At 49.7% G+C, this 22,466-nt stretch overlaps 1 protein-coding gene across 3 annotated transcripts; it reads right to left on the reverse strand.

Annotated features, from left to right (window-relative positions):
* Positions 1–1,121: 1,121 nt before the first annotated feature.
* On the reverse strand, positions 1,122–14,663 carry MLF1 (myeloid leukemia factor 1). 3 transcript variants are annotated; one of them, XM_054282932.1, is made up of 8 exons: positions 14,573–14,663; positions 10,016–10,190; positions 7,415–7,459; positions 6,503–6,592; positions 6,067–6,195; positions 3,103–3,262; positions 2,725–2,857; positions 1,122–2,576 (listed from the first exon to the last, which is right to left on the reverse strand). In XM_054282932.1, exons 1-8 carry the CDS (start codon positions 14,617–14,619, stop codon positions 2,474–2,476), a joined length of 882 nt encoding a protein of 293 aa, XP_054138907.1. In that variant the 5' UTR covers positions 14,620–14,663; the 3' UTR covers positions 1,122–2,473. The 3 variants fall into 3 exon arrangements, with proteins under 3 accessions (XP_054138907.1, XP_054138910.1, XP_054138908.1); XM_054282935.1 differs by lacking the exon at positions 14,573–14,663 and adding an exon at positions 11,159–11,181; XM_054282933.1 differs by lacking the exon at positions 7,415–7,459.
* Positions 14,664–22,466: the final 7,803 nt, after the last annotated feature.

The raw sequence follows: 22,466 nt of genomic DNA on the forward strand, positions 1-22,466 counted from the left end.
CGGCGGGAGCCCCGAGGGGGGAATGGAGAGGGAAGGTTCTCATCTCGCCCCAGCCCCTCAGGGAGCGGTGGCACCGGGAGGGGAGGCTCTCACTGCCCGGCCCATCACGCGCCCCTCAGGGAGCGGCACCGGGCGGGAGCCCCGAGGTGGGGAATGGAGAAGGGAGGCTCGCACCGAGCCCATCCCGGAGCGCCCTCGGGCTGGTCCCCTCCCGGCAGCGATCTGAACCAGCCGGGGAGTCCCGGTGTGCGGAATTCTCCGAGTACGGCCTGAAAGGGGCGGATTTCAGCCGAACCATGGAGCGGGACGGAGCCGCCATCGGCGGCGGGGTCACAGCCCGGGAGTTTGGGAATTAGCAGGAATTAAAAACACCGGGAGAGCGGCGCTCCCTGGCCCCGGGGGCTGAAGTGCCGGGAATGGGGAACACAAGGCTGGGATGGGGCACAGGGACCCGTTTGGAACACGCTGTTAAAATTTACTCTTGATACAAGATTATTCCCCGGGAGCTGCTTTTCATACCTGCAAAGGCTCCAGGAGCGGCTCTGAAACAGAGAAAGAGGCCCTCTCCGTACTCTGGTTCCATCAAGCTTTTATTTTTGTGGAAAACGCATGATCACCTCTGGAAACAGGGATTTCCAGAGAATCCGGGACTGGTTCTGCTAAATCCCATCCCATTCCACCCCTCCATGGGCAGGGACACCGCCCAGAGACCAGCTTTCCTTCACTGAACTGTTTCAAAGCAGCCCAAACTAAATAATGCACAAATCCCTCTGCAGTGTGGAATAAACCAACAAACCTCATAAATAATAAATAACTTTATTAAAGAGTTGCATTTTCAGATGATTTTACAGAGCACAACTTGTGCCTTACATTGGAGAACAGTTTTGGTGTAGCAAAGGGATCTGGAGGGAACATTCACCTCTTCCCGCTGTCACTTCAAACCCAGGATGTGCTTGTTTTATTTCACACAAAAATCCGAGTTATCAGGTGAATTTTCAATTTAACAGCAGCAGCTCTCCAAGACTGTTGCTGTTAATTACTGAGATTATCTCATAAATTAATTGCAGAATCCACATTGTCTCCAGTGGATGGAAAACGAGTCCCTGGGTTGAGCTCTGACTTTAAGGGGTGTCCAACCCCCCCCCAATCCCCACTGCTCATTAAAGGGTTCAATTATTGCCATTAATATTGATCAACTTATTGCCACTGATACTTCTCTAATTCACGAAGAGACCACAAGCAAATAATTGTCCTTCCCTTCTCAGAGTTCAACAGAAGTGCTGCTGATTGGGTTTGCACATTAATAAACATTAATTAATTAAAATTAAATAACATTAAGCAGGAAGATGAAATATGATTTAGAGGCTTTTTGGCCAAAAAAATATTACTCTTAACTTACTAAACTCTAGTTTATCATACAAACAGTACTTTTAAAGGCTACATTATAATGGAGCCTTGAATTTATATAAAGCTTTAGTGTTATTAATTTATATTATTTAATTTACAGAAATTCTTTCTGCTACGCCACAGGGATAATTCTGCATGGTAGAACAGTACAGGGACTGGACACCTGGAAACCCAGGATTTTCCTGCTCTCAGGCACTGCTGGCTCTTCTAAACTCCTATCAAATGTAGATTTAGGGTCATTCTACCCTCAGTAAAAGACAAAGAACACAGAAAGGAGAGGGGTTCCTGTATCCAGGGCTCTTCACAACACAAGAAATGGTGAAATCATTCTAGTTAAACTCATTTCTCCCACGTATTTTTCCCATGAGTAATTCCTAGTTGCAGCTGATGTCAGGACACTGATATTACTACAGTATAATTAAAGTAATTAAATACTACAGACAATCCTCAAAATGGAAAATGATGGGCTAACTCCACAGAAACAAAGGATCAGGAATATAAAGTTGACAGTTCAGGCACAGGAAATTAGGTGCAAGCACAGCTTATTAACATAAAAACTCTGATAAATGTAAAGTATTGTCATATGTCAGTATTTCCTCTCATTTTATGTTACACCACAGTGAGTGTGGGGGTTCTGTAACAATTTATCACATGATTTTAAAGTAGTGCTTTACAGTGTATTCAAGTTCTATTAATTAACCTAGGAAATCGGCAATTATTTCAGCCACCTAAAAGAAAGGAAATTTGCTTTCTGTGCAACTCAGAGTGGGAAGGAGGAGCTGCAGTTCCAGGCTTAGTAAAGCCTGAGATTGGTGCAGCTGGAGCAGAAGAGCTCTGCAAATCCAAGCTGGTTTTACCAGGCTTAGAGATGTTCCATAAAGTGCTTTTAGGCAGAAAGTTGCTGGGCTGGAATTCACTGCGGTCTGAGGACACTGAGAAGCAGGAGGAGCAAAGGCACAACACAGAGCAGAGATTGGTCACAAATCCAGGTGTATTTTTATGGATGCGAGCACTGAGCACCATTCATCTGCGCCAGGGACCCTCTGTCCCCAGGGAATGGGGACAGTTAATTCCTGGAGCCCTTCAGGGGGGCAGGAGTTCCTTTCACACTGAGAGCCTCCAGGGAATCCCTGGGCACCCTGGATCCCGGAGCTCCCAGGGGCTTCTCTCTGCAAAAAGAACAACAATGGTCACAATCTCCATGAGAACAGGAGGAATAACACCTGCAGTTCCCCTTGGAACACTGCTCCAGAACTGCATTTTCCTGCTGCTGCTGGAACCCCCTGATCCTGCAGGACAGCAGGGAACAGTTTTTACCTTCTGGAGCCCCCTTCCCTGGGGCTGTAATGGGCACTCCTGGATCTCGAGCCTTGCACAGCTGCTCTGCTTCGGCAAGGCCTGAACTTCATGATCTCCCTCTGCCACTCCTCATCAAAGGTGCCAGCCTCGGCTGCAAAACAGACACATTCATTTGAAATGTTAATAGAGGGGAAAAAACATTTAGTGAGTACCAGGGGTTTGGGTAGCGATTTTAAACTTTGTAGCCCACAATTCTCCACATGGCCTGCAACTATTTTTGGGGATATGCAAAAGAGAATTTGGATTTAAAGGTGCCTTTTAGGATATCTCAAGCTGGAACTTCCAAATCAGAGTGTGAAACACTGTAAAGCTCATTAACTGCCTAAAAAGACCTACATTCATCCAGGTTGATGAATTCTTGGTTCATCTCCTCATCCCCAGTCCTGGTGTTCTTGGATCTTCTGATGACATGAGCCCGGTCGTGGATGTGGTGACCAACAGAGATTTTCTCCAGGCCACTTTCAGAATCCTTCAGTGCTTTTCTTGTTTCTTTAACCTGTTAAAAAAAAAAAAAAAAAAAAAGGGGGAACTGAGTGTCCTTCCAACTAAAAATTAGGTAAAAGAGCTTACAGAATCCCAGGATGGTTTGGGTTGGAAGGGACCTTAAAGCCCACCCAGTGCCACCCCTGCCATGGCAGGGACACCTCCCACTGTCCCCAGTGTCCAGCCTGGCCTTGGACACTGCCAGGGATGCAGGGGCAGCCACAGCTTCCCTGGAAGAATTCCCTTCCAATACCCCATCCAACCCTGCTCTCTGCAGCGGGAAGTCATTCCCACTTGTCCTGCCACTCCAGGCCCAGGCAAAGGGTTAAATCCTTTAAATCCTCCCCCAATAATTTGTTATCTTTCCTTTACAAAAGTCAAGTTTTCCAGGCTTTTCCAGTTCTCTCATTTCCCGTGTTGGCTGTGAACACACCAACAAAACAAATCAAGCCTCTTTTCCTTCAGCCACCAGAGAGGAAGATGAAACAACACCTCAAGTTTTTTAACTGGGTATTAATTATTGGGGAAAACCCCTGAGTTTAAAAATGCTACAGAGCCAAGGTTCCAACGTTCTCCTTGGCAACACAAGAGCAACACCTGATGCCAAAATTACCAGCATGAGGAACAAGCAGTTACTGGGCTGTGGTGCTGGCTGGCCTGGAGGGCAGGCTGGCCCTTATCAGTGTGCTGGGCTATTATTAGCAGCCTTGTGATAAGGGCTGTGCTGGAGCTGGGACATTCCCAGCCAATCCTGCCCACGGCCTTTAGGGATCCTGTCTAGGCTTTCACAGCCCGGGCCAGGTTCACATTCCCACCCCCAGTTCCCAGCAGGATGAGACACAACAGCTGCAAGGGAGCTGCAGCCCAGGGTTATGTAAGTGTCTGCCCAAATGGGTGCTTGCAAGGCAGGGCTTGCATAAATCAATGCCTCTCTTGGAGTTTAGGTGGACAGGAAAAGGATTCATTACAGCAAAGAGAGGGGCATTGGAAAATTGCTGCTCTGTGCTCTGTTTTCCCAGCCTTGGATGGGTCTGTAATTTATTTTGGGGTGTACTTAAAGCACAAAATTACAGGAAAGAAAACAGGCCTTTAATACAGAGCAGGGTTGGAGAGCCCTGTGTTTTCCTCAATCCCTAAATCTTCTTTGTGCAGTCAAGGGGGGTCAGGCTCTGTTCAGGGAACAGGGACAGGAGGGGAGGGAACAGCCCCAGGCTGGGCCAGGGCAGGCTCAGGGTGGACACCAGCAGGAATTTCCCCATGGAAAGGATGAATAAACACTGCAAGGGGCTCCCAGGGAGGTTTGGGGTGCCCATCCCTGCAGGTGGCACTCAGTGACCAGGTGGGGAGCGGGCACAGGCTGGGCCCAAGCCAAGCTCAGTGATGGCAGGGTTGTGTAAAGCCCAGCAGTAACTGTGTGCAGGGAGCTCAGTGATGGCAGGGTTGTGTAAAGCCCAGCAGTAACTGTGTGCAGGGAGCTCAGTGATGGCAGGGTTGTGTAAAGCCCAGCAGTAACTGTGTGCAGGGAGCTCAGTGACGGCAGGGTTGTGTAAACCCCAGCAGTAACTGTGTGCAGGGAGCTCAGTGATGGCAGGGTGGGGTAAAGCCCAGCAGTAACTGTGTGCAGGGAGCTCAGTGATGGCAGGGTGGGGTAAAGCCCAGCAGTGACTGTGTGCAGGGAGCTCAGTGATGGCAGGGTTGTGTAAAGCCCAGCAGTAACTGTGTGCAGGGAGCTCAGTGACGGCAGGGTTGTGTAAAGCCCAGCAGTAACTGTGTGCAGGGAGCTCAGTGACGGCAGGGTTGTGTAAAGCCCAGCAGTGACTGTGTGCAGGGAGCTCAGTGATGGCAGGGTTGTGTAAAGCCCAGCAGTGACTGTGTGCAGGGAGCTCAGTGATGGCAGGGTTGTGTAAAGCCCAGCAGTGACTGTGTGCAGGGAGCTCAGTGATGGCAGGGTTGTGTAAAGCCCAGCAGTGACTGTGTGCAGGGAGCTCAGTGATGGCAGGGTGGGGTAAAGCCCAGCAGTGACTGTGTGCAGGGAGCTCAGTGATGGCAGGGTGGGGTAAAGCCCAGCAGTAACTGTGTGCAGGGAGCTCAGTGATGGCAGGGTTGTGTAAAGCCCAGCAGTAACTGTGTGCAGGGAGCTCAGTGATGGCAGGGTGGGGTAAAGCCCAGCAGTAACTGTGTGCAGGGAGCTCAGTGATGGCAGGGTTGTGTAAAGCCCAGCAGTAACTGTGTGCAGGGAGCTCAGTGATGGCAGGGTTGTGTAAAGCCCAGCAGTGACTGTGTGCAGGGAGCTCAGTGATGGCAGGGTTGTGTAAAGCCCAGCAGTAACTGTGTGCAGGGAGCTCAGTGATGGCAGGGTTGTGTAAAGCCCAGCAGTAACTGTGTGCAGGGAGCTCAGTGATGGCAGGGTGGGGTAAAGCCCAGCAGTAACTGTGTGCAGGGAGCTCAGTGATGGCAGGGTTGTGTAAAGCCCAGCAGTAACTGTGTGCAGGGAGCTCAGTGATGGCAGGGTTGTGTAAAGCCCAGCAGTGACTGTGTGCAGGGAGCTCAGTGATGGCAGGGTTGTGTAAAGCCCAGCAGTGACTGTGTGCAGGGAGCTCAGTGATGGCAGGGTTGTGTAAAGCCCAGCAGTGACTGTGTGCAGGGAGCTCAGTGATGGCAGGGTTGTGTAAAGCCCAGCAGTAACTGTGTGCAGGGAGCTCAGTGATGGCAGGGTGGGGTAAAGCCCAGCAGTAACTGTGTGCAGGGCAAGCAGCTGCAGGCCCTGCTGTGCTTGGTGCACTGAGCCTGGGCAGTGCCCAGCTCTGCAGCACTCACCCCTCCCGGAGCCGTGCGGGTCTGGCTCGTGGCCTGGAACACCTTGGGAGGTTCATCCCCCACTCTGGAATAGGTCATCATGGAGGAGGAGCTGAAGCTGTGTCCCTCGGGCTGGATGGACAGGTCATCCTACAAAGCAAGGCAGGCTCACTGCTAGAGCTTAAACTTGTGGGTAAGAGTTATTCCTTATTATTTTATTATGGAAAATATCCCTGCACAAAATTAACCCTCCTAACACCACATTAAACTTCAGTTTTATCTGCAAAGAATAAAGAAAAACTATAAACACAATATAATCTGGGCAAAAACCCCTTCAATTCTTACTATCTCCTTGAGAGTAACCCCATTTTCCTCGGCATTATTTTCTGAGGAATATTTGCAGTAACTGACACTTTCCAGTGCAATAAATTCCAGAATGATTTTCAAAAGAACTCACGAATTTCCTGTGCATTTCCAGCATGTTGTTCCTCATGTTTGACATCATCCTGTCCATTGCAGAAAATGGATCCATAAAATCTGCATCCCACTAAAAAAAGGGGGAAAAAAAAGACTCCAGTTAACACAGTCTCAACTCTCCCAGTCCTGGAGCTGCTTTTCACATGCATTTGAACTCAAAAAGCTTTTCAGACTGCACTTCACACACAGACAAGCCAAAATGCACCTTTTCAAAAGGAAATTGAGGGATTTGGATTAAGATGGGAATATTGGGAAGATGAAAGTGGAAGATTTGTTACTCAGATGTCAGACTGGCCCCAAAATGAGTTTATTTAACAAAAATGTTCATTGGATATTCAAGTATCCAATTATTTCACAAATGTGTTCATAAACCTCACCAGCTTCTGCTCTGAAAGTCCTGCATGACTCTTCAGGGTTTAAATTTCAATAAATTCATTTCCAGAGTTATGTACTTCAATGTTGCAAAATGAAAGCTGCATTTAAGCCCAAAATGAAGTAAAATTAAAGGACAGAAAATCCTTAACTCATTTTTTGAGCACAAGAAATTGGAATAATCCTCTGGGCAGGTGATGGATATTGAACAGGACACTCCAGACCCCAAAGCACAGCTGGAAAACCCCAAGCCCACCTGCAGGGGCTGTCCTGCCCTGCTGGGAGCAGTGGTTTGTGCCACCCCACAAAGGCTGCTCCGGCAGCACTCAGGTTTGCAGCTTCCCCAGGGGTTATCCCATCCAAATCCACAGCTCAGTGCCCCAGCAAGGATTTATTGCCCTGGATTTTCTTATTCCCAAACTGCAAACAGCACCAAAAGCAGGATGCAAGCACAGAGCTCAGCCTCTGCCATGCTTTGGTTACACACAGCTTACACAGGAGCTACTCCAGGGATACTAACCCCTCTCCCAAAACCTGCAAAGGGCATGAGGGAGAAGCTGGTGGCCTGGAAAAAAAGGAGCAACATCTGGAATTATTATCAGGAACAGCAGAAATGACTTTTATATGCAGCAGATTACATGAAACATTTCACATCTAATCAAAATCACTCAGGAGGGCCTTGGTAATTAATTAATCCCTGGGTATGTGGAAATAAGATATTTATACTGATGATATTATAAAATGATAACTGCAACCACAACTAATAAATATTGAAAAGCACTCAGAGGTTGGCAAATATCTGAACCCCACAAGAACTTCTGTGCTGATTCCACACTTCAGGCCCCACCCTGCAACGCTCCATTCCAGTCAGGCAGCACTGAAAGCTGATTCAAATCAGCAAATCAACAAATTATCCCACAGATATTGAGGACTCCTGCATGGCAGGGCAGTGAGATCCTGGGAAGCTCAGGGGTGTTTGCAGGAACAGACTGGAGAGTCAGACAAGGGCTGCAGACACTCGGGGGGCCAGAAGGACCCAACCCCTGGCAGGAACTTTAATGGAAAAGAAGGAATTCTCCAGCTCTGGAATAGCTTTAGGAACTCTTCAGGTTTCTGTCAGATTAGGCAGAGCTGTAAATAATATTTTTTTTCTCTCTATATCAAGTCCTCACCAGTAAAAGTTATTAGGCGTACAAAGCTTATAAACTCTGTTTTATAACAGAGCCACTAAAAGCTGTTAAACATTTGCCTTATATACAGGATAACCAGACCTCCCAAAAACCCAATTAACAGCATCTCTTAATATGTTTTAGCTCATTCCTCCTTCCCTAAAAACTGAGCCTGCCGGAGAAAGGAAAAGCAGTTTTAAATTAGAATCCTACAGTGGCACTCCTTGAGTTGTCCCAGCTGAATTGGTTCTTTTTGAAGCAGTTTTAGGCCTGCTGCAATTTAATTAAACACAGAATTACAACTCTACTAATTAGTGTCAGTAATTTGAATGAAGTGTATTTTGACATGGCAGCAAAGCTGCACCTTTTCCTACATAAAAATGCAATTTTAAAAGTCTCAGTCCTTGGTGGAGCAGCAGTTTGAGATCTCAAGGCAAAGCAATCCGTGCAGAGTGTGGTGTGACATCAGACAGCTCTTCAGTGAACAGCAGGAACATCAGAGGGGCTGGGAAGGGTTGGGCAGCTCAGGAATTCTTTCACCACAGAGCTCCTGGAGCTGTCACCGTGCTGCAGGCACAGACAAAGGGTTTGGGGCTCACCTGTGCCCCTCACTGCACAACAGGGACACAACCCTGAGCTCTGACAGGTTCTGTCTCCAAAGGAAAAGCTCTGATCTGGCTTTGGGCACCCCTGATCCAAGGCTCAGGATCAGCAGAGGGAGGAGGATGATGCCCTAATGAGATGCAGTTTCTATATTTGCCAGGAACTGGATGAGCAGGGGAAGGAATGTGCCAGCCCCTCTGGGGCTGCAGGTGACAGGCTCAGCTCCAGCTCTGGCCTGGCCTCCAGCCCCTGTCACCTGCCTTTCCTCAACAGCCTCTGCAAATCCAGGGGGAAGCAGGAAAGGAACAGGGAGGCAGCTGCTGAGAATCTGCAGGGACAGGAACCAGCTCCCAACGCCCATCCTCTATAAATACAGCTCTAGATAAGGGCTAGATATGGTGGTCCTGCATGGCCAGAGCTGAAAAAACACTTCAATTAAACACACACCATCAGTTTCACTTGGTAACACACAGAAATACTGAATTCCACACCAATTTCCCCGAGCTTTAATTCTTACAAGTTTATGAGAGAATATTAACAACTAGCCCAAATTCAGAGCGTGAAGTGTTTATTCCCAGTTGCAAAGCTGAAACAGGGTTTAAAATGCATGGGTGGATATTCCTGAGGTGGTGAAACCCAGGCTTGTGGAAATCAAACCGAACCAGCTGCACACAAGGGACTGAAATGCACAAATGTATCATGGAATTATGGAATGGGCTGGGCTGGACCTGGGAACAACCTGGCCTTGAACACTTCCAGGGATAGGGCAGCCACAACCAGGCACCTTTTTAAGTTAACATGGAAAGGAAATACATGCAGAGAACATGTGGGACACTTTCAGTGCCTCTCTCTAACAGAAACATTTAATGTATTGTGTTTATGAAAGCAAGCACTGGGTAAGTGATCAGTTTGTCCATTAAATGTCTGTTCAGTGATCAGTCAGCCCAGACAGATGTTCAGCACAGATAAGGGATGTGCCATGAGGGAAGCACCAGAGGAACCCTTCCATTTCCTGAGGAAGAGCTGAAGGAGGCACCAGGGGCAGTGCCAGGGCTGTTTCCCAGGCAATGCCCGTTCAGGAACAGTGCCAGGGCTGTTCCCCAGGCAATGCCTGTTCCAGGGGCAGTGCCAGGGCTGTTTCCAGGCAATGCCCGTTCCAGCGCACAGCCAGGGTTGTTTCCAGGCAATGCCCGTTCCAGGGCACAGCCAGGGCTGTTTCCCAGGCAATGCCCGTTCCAGGGCACAGCCAGGGCTGTTTCCCAGGCAGTGCCCGTTCCAGGGCAGTGCCAGGGCTGTTTCCCAGGCAGTGCCCGTCCCGGAGCAGCCCACCAGCCCAGGACAGCACTTACCCTGCGGGGGCCCCTGGTGGCCACCTGCGAGTCCTGCTGGGCTCTGCCGCCCGCTCTCCTCCCCGCCGGTCTCTCCACTCCCTCCGGGAGGCTCAGGGGCGGATCCCGCCCAAAAGGCTCGGAGAAGTTCCTCATCGCCCGCCTCATGTGCTCGTGGTGGGCAGCAAAGGGATCCCTGCACGCCAGAGAGCGCCGCGTTATTCCAGCTCATGGACAATGGCTCGGGATAGTTCAAACTCTGCTTTTTAATATTCCATAAGATTCTTTATCCAATTTTTTTTTTTACTTTAATAGGACTCAACTGGGCAATCTCCCATTCCTGATAAACTTTGGTTTCATCTTCCATTCCCATCTCTCAGGTCAGGTGTTTGAGATCTATTTCCTCTCAGCTGCCCTCACTGCCCTCCTGGCTGTCCCTATTCCTCTTCCTCATCTTCTCCAGAAATATCCATCCTTGCACCTTTCACTCCAGCCCGTGTTTAATACCTGCCAGAACCATAAACTGGCAGGTATTATTATATAAATAAACCATATTTCCAGTTCCCAACTTTTCCTTCTCCCCGTCCCACATGCTTAAAAATACTCATTTATCCCCTAAATTCAGGCCAGTTCCATGCCTACAGTCACCCACTGCTGCACCTGTGCCTTCCCTCTCCACAAATCCTGCTCCCACATCCCTTTCCTGTGCCTAGGAAGATTCTCACTGGCTTTTTGTTTTCCTCTTATTTTCCCCTCCTTCACCGGTGCAGAACTCCACCAGTATTCCCAAGGCTTGGCTTGCAAGCAAAACCTTGCTCAACTTCCTCAACTTTCCAGGCTGGACAAGCCCTGCTATTCCTAATTAAGGCCAAAAGAGGAGCAAAGGAGGAATTTTTCAGAAGTGCAGGGTATGGGCAGTGCTGCTGCCTGAGGGCCAGGCTGCAAATGAACAATTCCCACACAAATGGACACAATTCCCACACAAATGGACACAATTCCCACACACAAATGGACACAATTCCCACAAAAATGGACACAATTCCCACACACAAATGGACACAATTCCCACACACAAATGGACACTTGCCCCACACACGACCCTGCTTCCCTTCCTCCTTCCATCTCACCTTCCTCCTTGCTACCCCACTGGAAACCCTTTATTACCATGAACAGCCATTCCCAGGTGTGGTTATTCAGGTTTAACACAGCTCACCCTCCCTCCCCTCAATTCCTGCACTCCCCACACCCCCAGGACAGCAGAGCAGAGGGAAAGGCTCCAGGCTGCTCCTGACTTATCTCCTGCCCAGCCTTGCTGCTCCCACCCTTATCTCCAGCCCCACATCACGTGGCTGCTTTGATCCTGTGCCAAAGTCACACGTTATGTTTATTCTTTTCCCTTTCAAGTGAAAAAGACAAGTGTGAGGTTGGATTAATTTTGAAATAAGATTTTTTTTAGCACAAAAATATCCCTTTAAGCTATACCACTCAGCCCAGAAAGTTTTAGTGATGCCATGGAGCAGCCCCTGCTCTGCTCTCAGCCCTGGCTGATAAGGAGCTCACCCAGCCCAGGATGAAGAACAGATGGAAAAAGCTCTGGCATGAGCCAAGGGCAGGAACCACACCAGCAGCACCTCGGGATGTGCACCATTCCAGCAGATCCCAAAGCCCAGAGAGGCTGGGTTATCACACACAGAGAGCTCCTTGGTACCAGGGACAGGGAAATCAGACACAAAATCAGGAATGGCAGGCTCAGGAACACGAGGAAAGGCCCCCAGTTCCCAATTTTAATTTCCCCAGTCATTAATAAAAAGAATTAATGCTGTCGAGTCTCAAAAGAAACACCACAATTTTGGAATGATCTGGACTAGGGTAAAAGCAATGGAAAGGGAACAGAAAATCCATGTGGAAGACAAAGTTTCCAAGGAATTAAACCTTGGTGGTTCCAATGCTGGTTCCAAAGTTTCCAAGGAATTAAACCCTGGTGGTTCCCATGACTGAAACTCAAGCCAGAATTGCAAGAGGAGCAGCTCACCCTGACAGACACAGATGCACTGAACAAGGCACAGTCTCTGCAGGGACCTGCAGGAATTGAAGATCCTTGCTCCAAACACAGATTACATGGGATGGCAGCAGGTGTAGGACACTCTAATTTAACAATTATTCACTTAAATATGACCCTTTTTTAGGAGGGAAGATACCTTTGATGAGAAGGCCGAGATTTTTGTTATAGCATAGAAGTGATGAGGAGAAACTGAGGGGCTCACAGGGCTTTGCAGAGCACATCTGTGCCTTTCACATGTTGAACACTAAATTACTTTTAAAATTAAATTCTGCACAGAGACAAACAATTTACACATTTATTGCTCCAGCACTCTGCAGTAACAGAATTTTGTCTAATATGTATTAACCTGACCCTCACCTGACATTAAACATGAAGGGTAACGTTAATGCTTACTTCAGTGCATGCAAAATCACTCCTAGAACAATAAACCCCACTTAGTACTTTTGTAAACTGTACTTGGTATTAGATGTGTTTCTTTTTATTAGCTATTAGATGGAAATATTAGATTTTTCCCCCAAGTTATGTAAGGCTGCAGCTGCAGATTCCCTCTGCACAGAACACCCGGCACAACAAACTAAAGAGAATGAAATGCAGAGTGTGCAGCTGGCAGGGCAAACACAAACCCTGCACGTGGGCAGGGAGTCAGGGATGAGCCCAGCCTGGCCCTGCACCTGTGGGTGGGTGAGTGAGTGACTGCTGCTTCCCCGGGACAGCTGCTGCACAGGGGCTCCAGCCCAGGCACTATTTCCAGTCCAGCACCAAATCTCTCCTTATGAGGCAGCTGGAGCCCATTATGACTCTATTTTGGAGCTAATCTTATCTGAGGTAATCAGCTCATTTCCTCCACTCTATGCAAAGCAGACTGACAGAACAGTGCTGAGAAAATGAAGTCTCAATTTCCAGCTCGTCTTTCACACACACTCCCTGCCTCCACCTCCTGCAACCCTTGTGGCTACAACAACAAGGAATAAATTCATAAATAAGCGATTGTTATTTCAAACAGGACATAATTTCTATTATAACTTTAATTTCATGCAAAGGATTGCATAGGGAAGTTTCCTGCACAGAGCTCACGAGTTGTTATAACAGCAGGAATATTCCTAGAAACCAAGAGTGCCAATGTGTGTGGCACAGCTTTGGGAATTCTCCTGGAATGTGCTGCAGCTCAGCAGGAGATTCTCCTTTAAGCAGCCCCAGCCAGAGCTGCCAGTAACCAGGAGATGCAGACAACAAACCACATCACAGGGCCTGCTGCTCCTTCCTCACCCACCCCTTATCCTGGCTGCTAATTGAATTCCTGAGAGTTTTTTCAAAGATTTAAAATAATTATTGAGGCTCCTCAGCGTGCTCTGATCCAATTTCCATCCACTACAAATCACAGTTTCTGACCAAAGACATGAAACGGGGCCAGGTAATTCAGCAGCTCTGGCTGAGGGGAGAAGCACCTGCATCACTCACTATTTATATTTAGATTCCAGTGGCAAAAGAAGATTCCCACAGGGAATAAACCGGGCTCAGACTTGAGTTCACAGACAGGAGCCACCACTGTGCTCACGGTATGGAACCAGAACCACAGAAAGGTTTGGGTTGGAAAGGACCTCAAAGATGGTCCTGTCCCACCTCCTGCATGGGCAGGGACCCCTTGCAGCACCCCAGGCTGCTCCAAAGCCACCCAACCTTGGACAACTCCAGGGATGTGGCACCACGGCACCTCCGAACTGCCTGTGCCTCACAGGGGATAAGAACAAAACCGAAATCTGCTGGGGTAAAGCAGCACCGTGCCCTCGGGAAACGAGCACAAGAAGACAATTTCCATCAGTGCTCTCACACACGCGTCGGCAAAGTTTTAATTGAAGGACAGCCGGTGCTCTAAGCAGGGCTGGCACTGAGAGGAGTTCAGAGGCCGCCTGTGGCTGAGCCATTAATTAAACACGCACATAAAGCCGGATGAGCTGCACCGCTCGCAACCTGTACTTGGGAACCTGAAGAGCAAACAAACTCCAGGATCTCCAGCAAGGAGGTGAAGATCTCCTCTGTGAGAAATGTGGATTAAACCCTTCCCTGATGAGAGGGGAGGCAAACCCAACTCTCCTCTATGGAAGCTCGCTGAGAACGTTTAACCCCCGCTTGGCTCTGGGGGGCACGGGCGGTACCGGCCGGGACACACGGGCGGTCAAACGGCCCCGACAGCGGCATTAACCCCTTTAACCCGCCCTGGTCGCGATACCTGCCCCGGACCCTTTAACCCATCCCGATCCCGGTCCTTCCACCAGCACTGACCCCTTTAATCCGCCCCGCTCCTGACACCTGCACCGATCTCTCTAATGTGCCCCGGTCCCGGTCCTTCCACCTGCCCCGACCCCTTTAATCAGCACCGACCCCCGGAGCTGCCTCAGCCCACGATCAGTCCCACACACCGACCCCGACAGCCCCGGACCGGCCCGCCGGAGCCCACCGCCGCCTCAGCCCGCTCTCCTCCCGCCTCACCGCCGTGCCCGCAGCCGCCCGCCCCTCACCTGAAGAAGGGATCATCCTCGAAGCACCTCCCGAGCCCCCCGAACATGGCGGCGGCCGCTGTGCTCTGCGCGCCCCCGGCCCCGCGCGGCCCCTCCTCACCGCGCCGCGCGCCGCTCCGCCCCGCCCCTTCCGTGCGCGTGACCTCCCCCGACCACTTCCATTGGCCAGCGGGCCGCGAGGGGCGGGGCTCCGCCGCGCGCCCCCGTTGCCATGGCGACCGCGAGGCCGCCGCTCCAGAGGGGGCCCGGGAATGGGGAAAGTTCCGGAATTCCCAAAATTCGGGAAATGCGGGAATCGCGGAAATTGCGGGAAATGCGGGAATCGCGGGAAATGCGGGAATCGCGGGGATCACAGCCCCTCCCGCAGCCCCGCTCTGACACCGGCTGCCCCGCTCCCGGGGAGTGCCAAGCGGGGACAGGCCCGGCCCCAGCGCGGCTGCGGCGCGCCCCGCTCCTCGGCGATTTGAGAAAAAATTCCTTTTTTTCCAGTAGATGGCAGTAAAATAAAGCTGCGAGTTCCTCCTGACGGCTGGAAACTGCGGGACGTGGGACCGAGCGAGAGGCTGCGGTGAGGGACCAGGAGCAGCTACTCCAGGATCCAGCGTGAGGAGGGTGGGATGCCCTGATAATCAGAATATTGACAAGTAATTAATAAATGACCACTGTAAATGATTTAATCACTATGTTAAAGACGCTGCTTGTGGCATTTTTAGTGTGAATAAACTTCACCTTCAGAGCAGTTTTAAATAATCTTTGAGTAACTGCAGTGCAGAGGTGGAGGTTACTAAAATATTTGTAATATTCTGTGTTGGCTTCAAACAAACTTTGTTTCAAGAGTTCTGTGTGTAAGAATAAAACCCATCCCAGCTGGCAGGAGATGCGGTCCTGAGAAGCCCAGCAGAGGCAGAGCTGCTCCCTGGGCTGGTTTATTTGCTGCTGAGCTGGGTTATTTGCTGCTGAGCTGGTTTATTTGCTGCTGAGCTGGGTTATTTGCTGCTCTCTCATCCCCAGAGCTCACCGGGGCTTGATGCCCTCAGAGGCCACCGGGAACTGAGGCTGGAAACGATAAAGGAATAAAGCTGGGATTTATTGAAAGGCCTTTACAGGACACACCCTGGGCAGTGCAAGAGCCTGGGCAGGGCTACACACAAGATGGACCCCAAGTCACAAGTTCTCACACTTTTATAAGTTTTGTTCCATTTCCACGTTGGGTTCATTGTCCAATTCCATCTCCAGGGTGTGCAGTCCCACCCTCCCAGTTTCCCCCCTCCATCCCGTGCTGTTTGCACTGTTTGGGCTGAAGCTGCAGCCTCGGTGTCCTTGGTTCTGGGCAGGACAGGGATTGTTCTGTGTGCCTGAGCTGTGAGGGGAGCTGCTGGCACTGTGTGTGCGGTTCAGAGTTATGCACTGTGAGAATGCAGGGCAGAAAATGGGAAATATAAAAGCTGAAGGCATCAGGGTGACCCTGTCCCTGCAGCATTCCCTGCCACCAGTCACTCCCCAGCCTGGAGTGAATCCCAGACCCCGGGATCTGAGGGAATTCCAGCAGGATCACCTGGTTGCTGTGATCTGCAGCAGGGCTGCAGCCTCAGTTCGTTCCCCTCTGATGTCCCTGCATGGATGGATCCCGATGGAACGAGGATCTGCTCTCCTGACAGCACGGAAACACTCCAGGCCCTCCTAATCCCAATGGTCATCCCAGACACGTTTCCTGTAGGGAATCTGAGGAGGGACAGGACACAGGGAATGAATTCCCACTGCCAGGGGCAGGCTTGGGTGGGATTTTGGGCAGGAATTGTTCCCTGGAGGGTGGGCAGGGCTGGGATGGGATTCCAGAGCAGCTGTGGCTGCCCCTGGATCCAAGGCCAGGCTGGACACTGGGGCTGGAGCACCTGGGACAGGGGAAGGTGTCCCTGCCCAACCCAACCCAACCCAACCCAACCCATTCCACGACTCCCTCAACTCAGCCATGAAAAAAGAAGTGATTTCTACCCCTGGGACAGGGATGTGGAACTTTCCCACAGCTGTCCCAGCCCTCCACATCCCCCACACTCCCCAGGTTCATCTTGTGCCCACTCTGACTCCCAGGGATGGAATTTCCCAGCCAGAGCAGCTCCAGCCCTGGATCCTGTGCAGGAGCCCAGAGATGAAACTGCAGAGGTTGATACTTTCCCATTTTCCAGGATCCTGTGCAGGAATCCCAGGATGAGGCTGCAGAGGTTATTAATTCCTCATTTTCCAGGATCCTATGCAGGATTTGGGGGATGAGGATGCAGGGGTTGTTAACTCCTCATTTCCCAGGATCCTATGCAGGATTTGGGGGATGAGGATGCCGGGGTTGTTAACTCCTCATTTTCCAGGATCCTGTGCAGGATTTGGGGGATGAGGATGCAGGGGTTGTTAACTCCTCATTTTCCAGGATCCTGTGCAGGATTTGGGGGATGAGGATGCAGGGGTTGTTAACTCCTCATTTCCCAGGATCCTGTGCAGGATTTGGGGGATGAGGATGCAGGGGTTGTTAACTCCTCATTTCCCAGGATCCTGTGCAGGATTTGGGGGATGAGGATGCAGGGGTTGTTAACTCCTCATTTTCCAGGATCCTGTGCAGGATTTGGGGGATGAGGCTGCAGAGTTGATCCCTTTGCAGCTGTAGGAAGGAGCTCATTACGGGGTGCTGTGTTTGCACAGGGATCTCTTTAATTGCCCAGCCCTTCTCCAGCTCTGGGGCCGCTGCAGCTGCAGCTCCTTTGTGCAGATTAAAAGAGTTCTGTGAGGAGCTGCTCGTGCTGCAGCTCTGCCAGGCTGGAGGGCATCTCCAATGAGATTAATGATGTCTGCCCTAATAGAAGAAAACTTTGCATAAATGAGATTATGGTTTCTGCTGAAACCTGCCAACTCTTATTCATTTGCAGTAAATATTATCTTTAATTAAAAGTTTTAAGGTATCTTGTTCCTGAGCTAATGAGATCTACAGTGATTTCCCTTAGGAATTAATTTACCTTCTTAATTCTTATTCATTTTGGCGATAGGACTATTTAAATCTGCTCCAGACTTCAGAGCTTCCTTGAGCACTTTCAGCCAGAACAAAAGGTCATTTTGCCATATTGATGTTTGTTGGTATTTGTAATTCCCTTGTTCTCTCTCCATTCCAAAGATCCCTGTTTAGCTCCTGCCCCAAACATTTCCTTCCAAGCCCTGAGTTCCCCTTCACTCCTCATGCTGAGAGGTTTCCCTCCCACCAGTTTGGGTTTGTGTTTTCTGTTCCCTCCAGAGTAAAAATCAGTTCTGGTGATGCCCAAAAAGACTCTGATTGTGATCAACTTTTTATATAAAACACACTAAAATCTGTGGGAAACACTTGGTGCAACTGCTGAAAACTGGGAATATTTCTGCCTTTCTGGGAAATCATCCACTCTAACTCCTCTAATAATCCAAAGGATTATTTTGAAGCAGGTTTGACACTTGGAGGTGAAAATTGCATTCCTGCAGATGTGTTTGAGTGGGAAAAGTGCCAGACTGGGAGAGCTGGAGCCAGAGCCCTCCCTGAGGCTGCACACACACTGCTGGCCACACTGGAATTCATTCTGTATTAGAACTAATAGACAAGGTTCCCTTCTTTAAAACAGAAATATAGATGCAAATTACCCAGCAAATTTCAAAGGAAATACCTGGTTTGTACACATGAAGAAGAAACCAAGAGGAAAGAAAGAATTAATTCTCCTTAGCTCATTATCAGCTGATTTTTCTGCTGAAATCCAATATGAATCCTGTGAATCTCCTCCAAAGATGCTGGGTCTGACAAGGTTTAAAAGCTGGGTAATTAATTACCCTAATGAGGGAAATGGAGCAATCAGAGCCAAGTGTTGACCAGGGGCGGTTTTGTTCTGATGAAATTTAAAATACCTGTTCAGGACAATGCTGTCAGCCTTACCTGGATAAGTTGAACCCTATTTTATAGAAGATGCAAGCCAGGGAAAGACAATTCCTCCTTTCTACAGAAAAATAATTCAATTTCTTTTACTATTATTCCAATCTTTTCCATTCCCCACCCAACAACTTGTGACAGAAAACCTCCCCATGTCCTCTCTTTGTGCATAATTAGGAAATATCCCTAAAAAACTGCCCTTGTGTGTCTGCAGCTGATAAAAGGAGTCACTCCTGCCTGCAGGAACTCCTAACCCTGAACTTGCAGCACCAAAAAAGGGGAAGAAACACATTTTGGGGCCCGGGTTGGGTTATAAATAGAGCTGTCAGCAGCTCGTGCAGGCTGCTGGTGATGTCCCTTTTATAGCCCAGCTCCCTCACCCACGCTGATGGGAGATTGGCAATTAGGGATGGGCTAATGAACAGTGCTGGGGGGCAGAGATCCCTCTGGGAGCGCCAGGGCCATTCCAGCCTGCCCTGCCCATAAAGTGGGAAATGGGATTTGGGGTGTGTTCCTTTGAGGAAGCTGAGAATTGGTACAGAACCCAAAGTAAGACACAAATCTGGGTACAAAACACCTGCAGGGATTGCCAGGCTGGGATGGATCCTTGGTGTCCCCTTTGGGATTTCCCAGGTTGGAACATCCAGAGTGTCCCCAGGAGCTGGATGTGACACAGCCAGCAGGGCCTGGCACCTCACTGCCATCCCAGCCCATTCCCAGGACAGCCAGGAGAAGCTTTTGGGGCTTTTGAGAAGTTCTGGATGTTCCTTTTCAAATCATCTCTACAGTGGAGAGTCCCTAAGGTTTGGGTTTAGTGAATCCCTGGCCCTCATTTCCCATTGTGAGCCAGCATTTCTTTAATCAGCCCTAATTGTGTGACTTTATTTTCTCTTGGTTTTGTTTAGCAGAGTGACAACTGAGGCACAGAAATATTCTCCCCAAACACCAGGAGCAGTGGGAGCTCCATCCCTGACCCCAGGATTTGATCCCAACAAGGATTTGTTCAGCTGGGCTCTGGTGCCATCCATCAGTCGCTGGGGATGGAAAAAGCCTTTGGAAGCACAGGGAATTCTCTCTCAGTTTGCATTCCCAAGTCACCAAAAATACCCACTGAAGGTGCTTGAACACTTCTGTGGGATGTCAGAGTTATTCCTTAAATCCTGGCAAGGTCTCTGTGCCCCTGCAAGGGAGGGACAAATTCCTGCTCAGCCTCAGCCCCAGCAGAGGGGCAGGAGAGGGAAAAGCACTCACTGGGTTTTGGGGCTTCCCTCAGCAGCACCTCTGGGGTGCCCTGATTCCTCTGAAAGCTGGAGAGGCACCAGGAGCAGAGCTCTGGGATTTGGGCTGGATTTCGGAGGTTTGTCACAGGAAAATTTGCCTCAGGTTAATGGTGAACATCATCAAAACTGAGCCCACGGCCTCAAGCTGGAAAATCAGAGAAAAATACAGAACAAATAATCTCACCTGGGCAGCAGGAGCTGCTTGATTTATTTGGGGCTTCCAGGAGCCCTTTTCCAGAGGGATCCCAATCCAGGTTTTCCTGGGGCTGGCACCAGTGAAGGCACCTCCAGACCCTGTTTAAAGCCCGTGCCCAGTTCAGGCCATGCTGTATTTGTTCCAAAGGGCTCTCCTGCCTCAGGCTGCTCGTGGCTGCAGCTAAAAATGCCTCCTGCTACTTCAGCAGATCCCATTAATCCCATGTTCCAATTAGCCCTGGACAAACTGAGGGTACAAGCTATCACAACATCGAGTTCCCAGCTCAGGTTCTGGCTGGGATAAATTGTCAGTTCCACCAGCCAGGAGAGGTTTCACTGCTCACTGGAGAAACACCCAGCTTCCATTACACAATTACTTCTTAATTGCATTTCTTGCAGCCCCAAACTTCCAAACATTCAGCTCTGCTTACCCAGCTAGTGAGAAACAGCAGAATTAGTAAAAATAAGGATTTCCCAACTGTTTTGGGAGAAATGGGAGCACCTGGGGGCCCTGCTCCATTCGGTGCCCAGCAATGTCAGGAGCAAGGTTGAAGGAAACCTGAGACCAGCAGGGCTCCATCCCCAGCAGCTCCTGTTTCCATTTCCCACGGATTGGCAGAAATGAGGTGTCCTCACCCCTGCAGCTGCTCCTTCCAGGTGGGCTCAGAGCTGCTCTGCACTTTCCAGTGTTTTAAATGGATTTTTAGTGGGATTGTGCTGTTCCACAGCTGATTTCAGTCCATAGGTGACATCAGCTTCTGCCAAGGCAGCTGGTGATGAACTGCTGGTAAAGGTCACATAAAAGCAAGGACTGGAGGGAGATGTGTAAGAACATGGAAATGAATATTTGATTTAAATATCTCTTCAGCTCCCAGTTGCCCAGTTCAGGAATTTGTGCAACAGTACAAGGCCTGAAATAAGACAACAAGAATTTATAACAAAATACTGTTAAATTCACTGGTACAGAATCAGAGAACTGTGGAATGCTTTGGGTGGGAAGGAACATAAAGATCATTTAATTCTCATCCCATCCATGGCAGGGACACCTCCCAATGTCCCAGGTGCTCCAAGCTCATCCTTGGGCACTGCCAGGGATGCAGGGGCAGCCCCAGCTGCTCTGGGAATCCCATCCCAGCCAGGAATTCCCAATGTCCCACCCATCCCTGCCCTCTGGCACTGGGAGCCATTCCCTGTGTCCTGTCCCTCCATCCCTGTCCCCAGTCCCTCCCCAGCTCTCCTGGAGCCCCTGCAGGCCCTGCCAGGGCTCTGAGCTCTCCTGGAGCTGCTCCTGTCCAGGTGAGCCCCCCCAGGTGTCCCAGCCTGGCTCCAGAGGGGCTCCAGCCCTGCAGCAGCTCCCTGCTCCCCTCTCCAGCAGCTCCAGAGCTTTTGTGGGAGCAGAGCCCCTGGAATGTGGGAGCTGGGCTGGGAGCTCAGCTCACCCTGCTGGGAGCACCCTCCTCCTCCTCCTCCTCTCCTCTGTGTCCTTTCAGGAACAGGAGCCACCTGGAATCCCCTGTGTGGCCATTCCAGAGGGACCCAGGGCACTGAGCCATTCCCAGCCAGGGCTGCTCTGTGTCCAACCTGGGCAAAACCAACCAGGCAACGCTGCCCTGGGCCCAGACTACAACAGGGGAGTATTTTCAACCCTGGTTCATTGTGGGTTTAGGGTTTGCGTCCCTTTGAAGCCGAGGAGTCCCCCCAGCCCCGGGTCCAGCCCCAGGTTCCAGCTGATCCCCACTCACAGAGGGTTCTGGAGTTCAAGGACCCCCACTAAAAATAACTCCCTGCTTGTGAGCTGACAGATGGGACACTGCCACCGTGCAGGGGGCTGGTGTAGGGTTACAGCTGGCACAGAGGCCCTGGCATCGCCCAGGCTGGAGTGACTGCAGCAGCAGGAGCAACATCTGATCCTGGCCAGGAGGGGTTTCTTTGACAGCATCATCTGAGCAGCAAAATCCTCCTAAAATAATGTACCAAAACCAAAGATTATTGTTAAAAACCACCCCCAGGGATGTGCTGGGAGGGACTGGGAGGGTGGCAGGGTGAGAAACCAGAAACATCCCACTCCAGTGACCCCCCTGAGGCAACACCCAAGTTGTTATTCCATGAAAAGTGCACAATCCTGAGGAATTCATGGATGGTCCGATCACTGGGCTGCTTCTGGAACGATAAAAATCAACTTTATCCTGATTTGCTCCGTGTTTCCAGTGGCGTCTGGAATATTTCAGTACATTTTCCATTCAGCTAAATTTTCTAAATGTTATTTAAATTAGCTAAATGTTATCTAAACATTAAAAAAATTATTAATTTATTTCAATTACCTAGATGTTATCTAAACATTTAAAAATTTTCAGTACATTTTCCATTCAGCTAAATTTTCCAAATGTTATTTAAATTACCTAAATGTTATCTAAACATTTAAAAATTCTTCATTTAACTTATTTAAATTAATTTGATTTATTAATTTAATGTATTGATTTAAATTTATTTAAAT

The sequence above is a fragment of the Melozone crissalis genome, unplaced genomic scaffold (genome assembly GCF_028551555.1).
Source record: "Melozone crissalis strain CALT ecotype California unplaced genomic scaffold, PUWL_Pcris_2 ptg000034l_1, whole genome shotgun sequence".
In the NCBI taxonomy this organism is placed as follows: Eukaryota; Metazoa; Chordata; class Aves; order Passeriformes; family Passerellidae; genus Melozone; species Melozone crissalis.

Excerpts from the sequence above, each read along its gene's own strand:
- MLF1 (XM_054282932.1), bottom strand. The coding sequence starts at position 14,619 with ATGTTCGGGGGGCTCGGGAGGTGCTTCGAGGATGATCCCTTCTTCAG. Across the intron at positions 6,593-7,414 it reads TTGCAGGTTTTGGGAGAGGG|TGGGATGCAGATTTTATGGA; the intron begins GTTAGTATCCCT and ends CCCTTTTTTTAG. Across the intron at positions 2,858-3,102 it reads ATTCATCAACCTGGATGAAT|CCGAGGCTGGCACCTTTGAT; the intron begins GTAGGTCTTTTT and ends TCTGTTTTGCAG.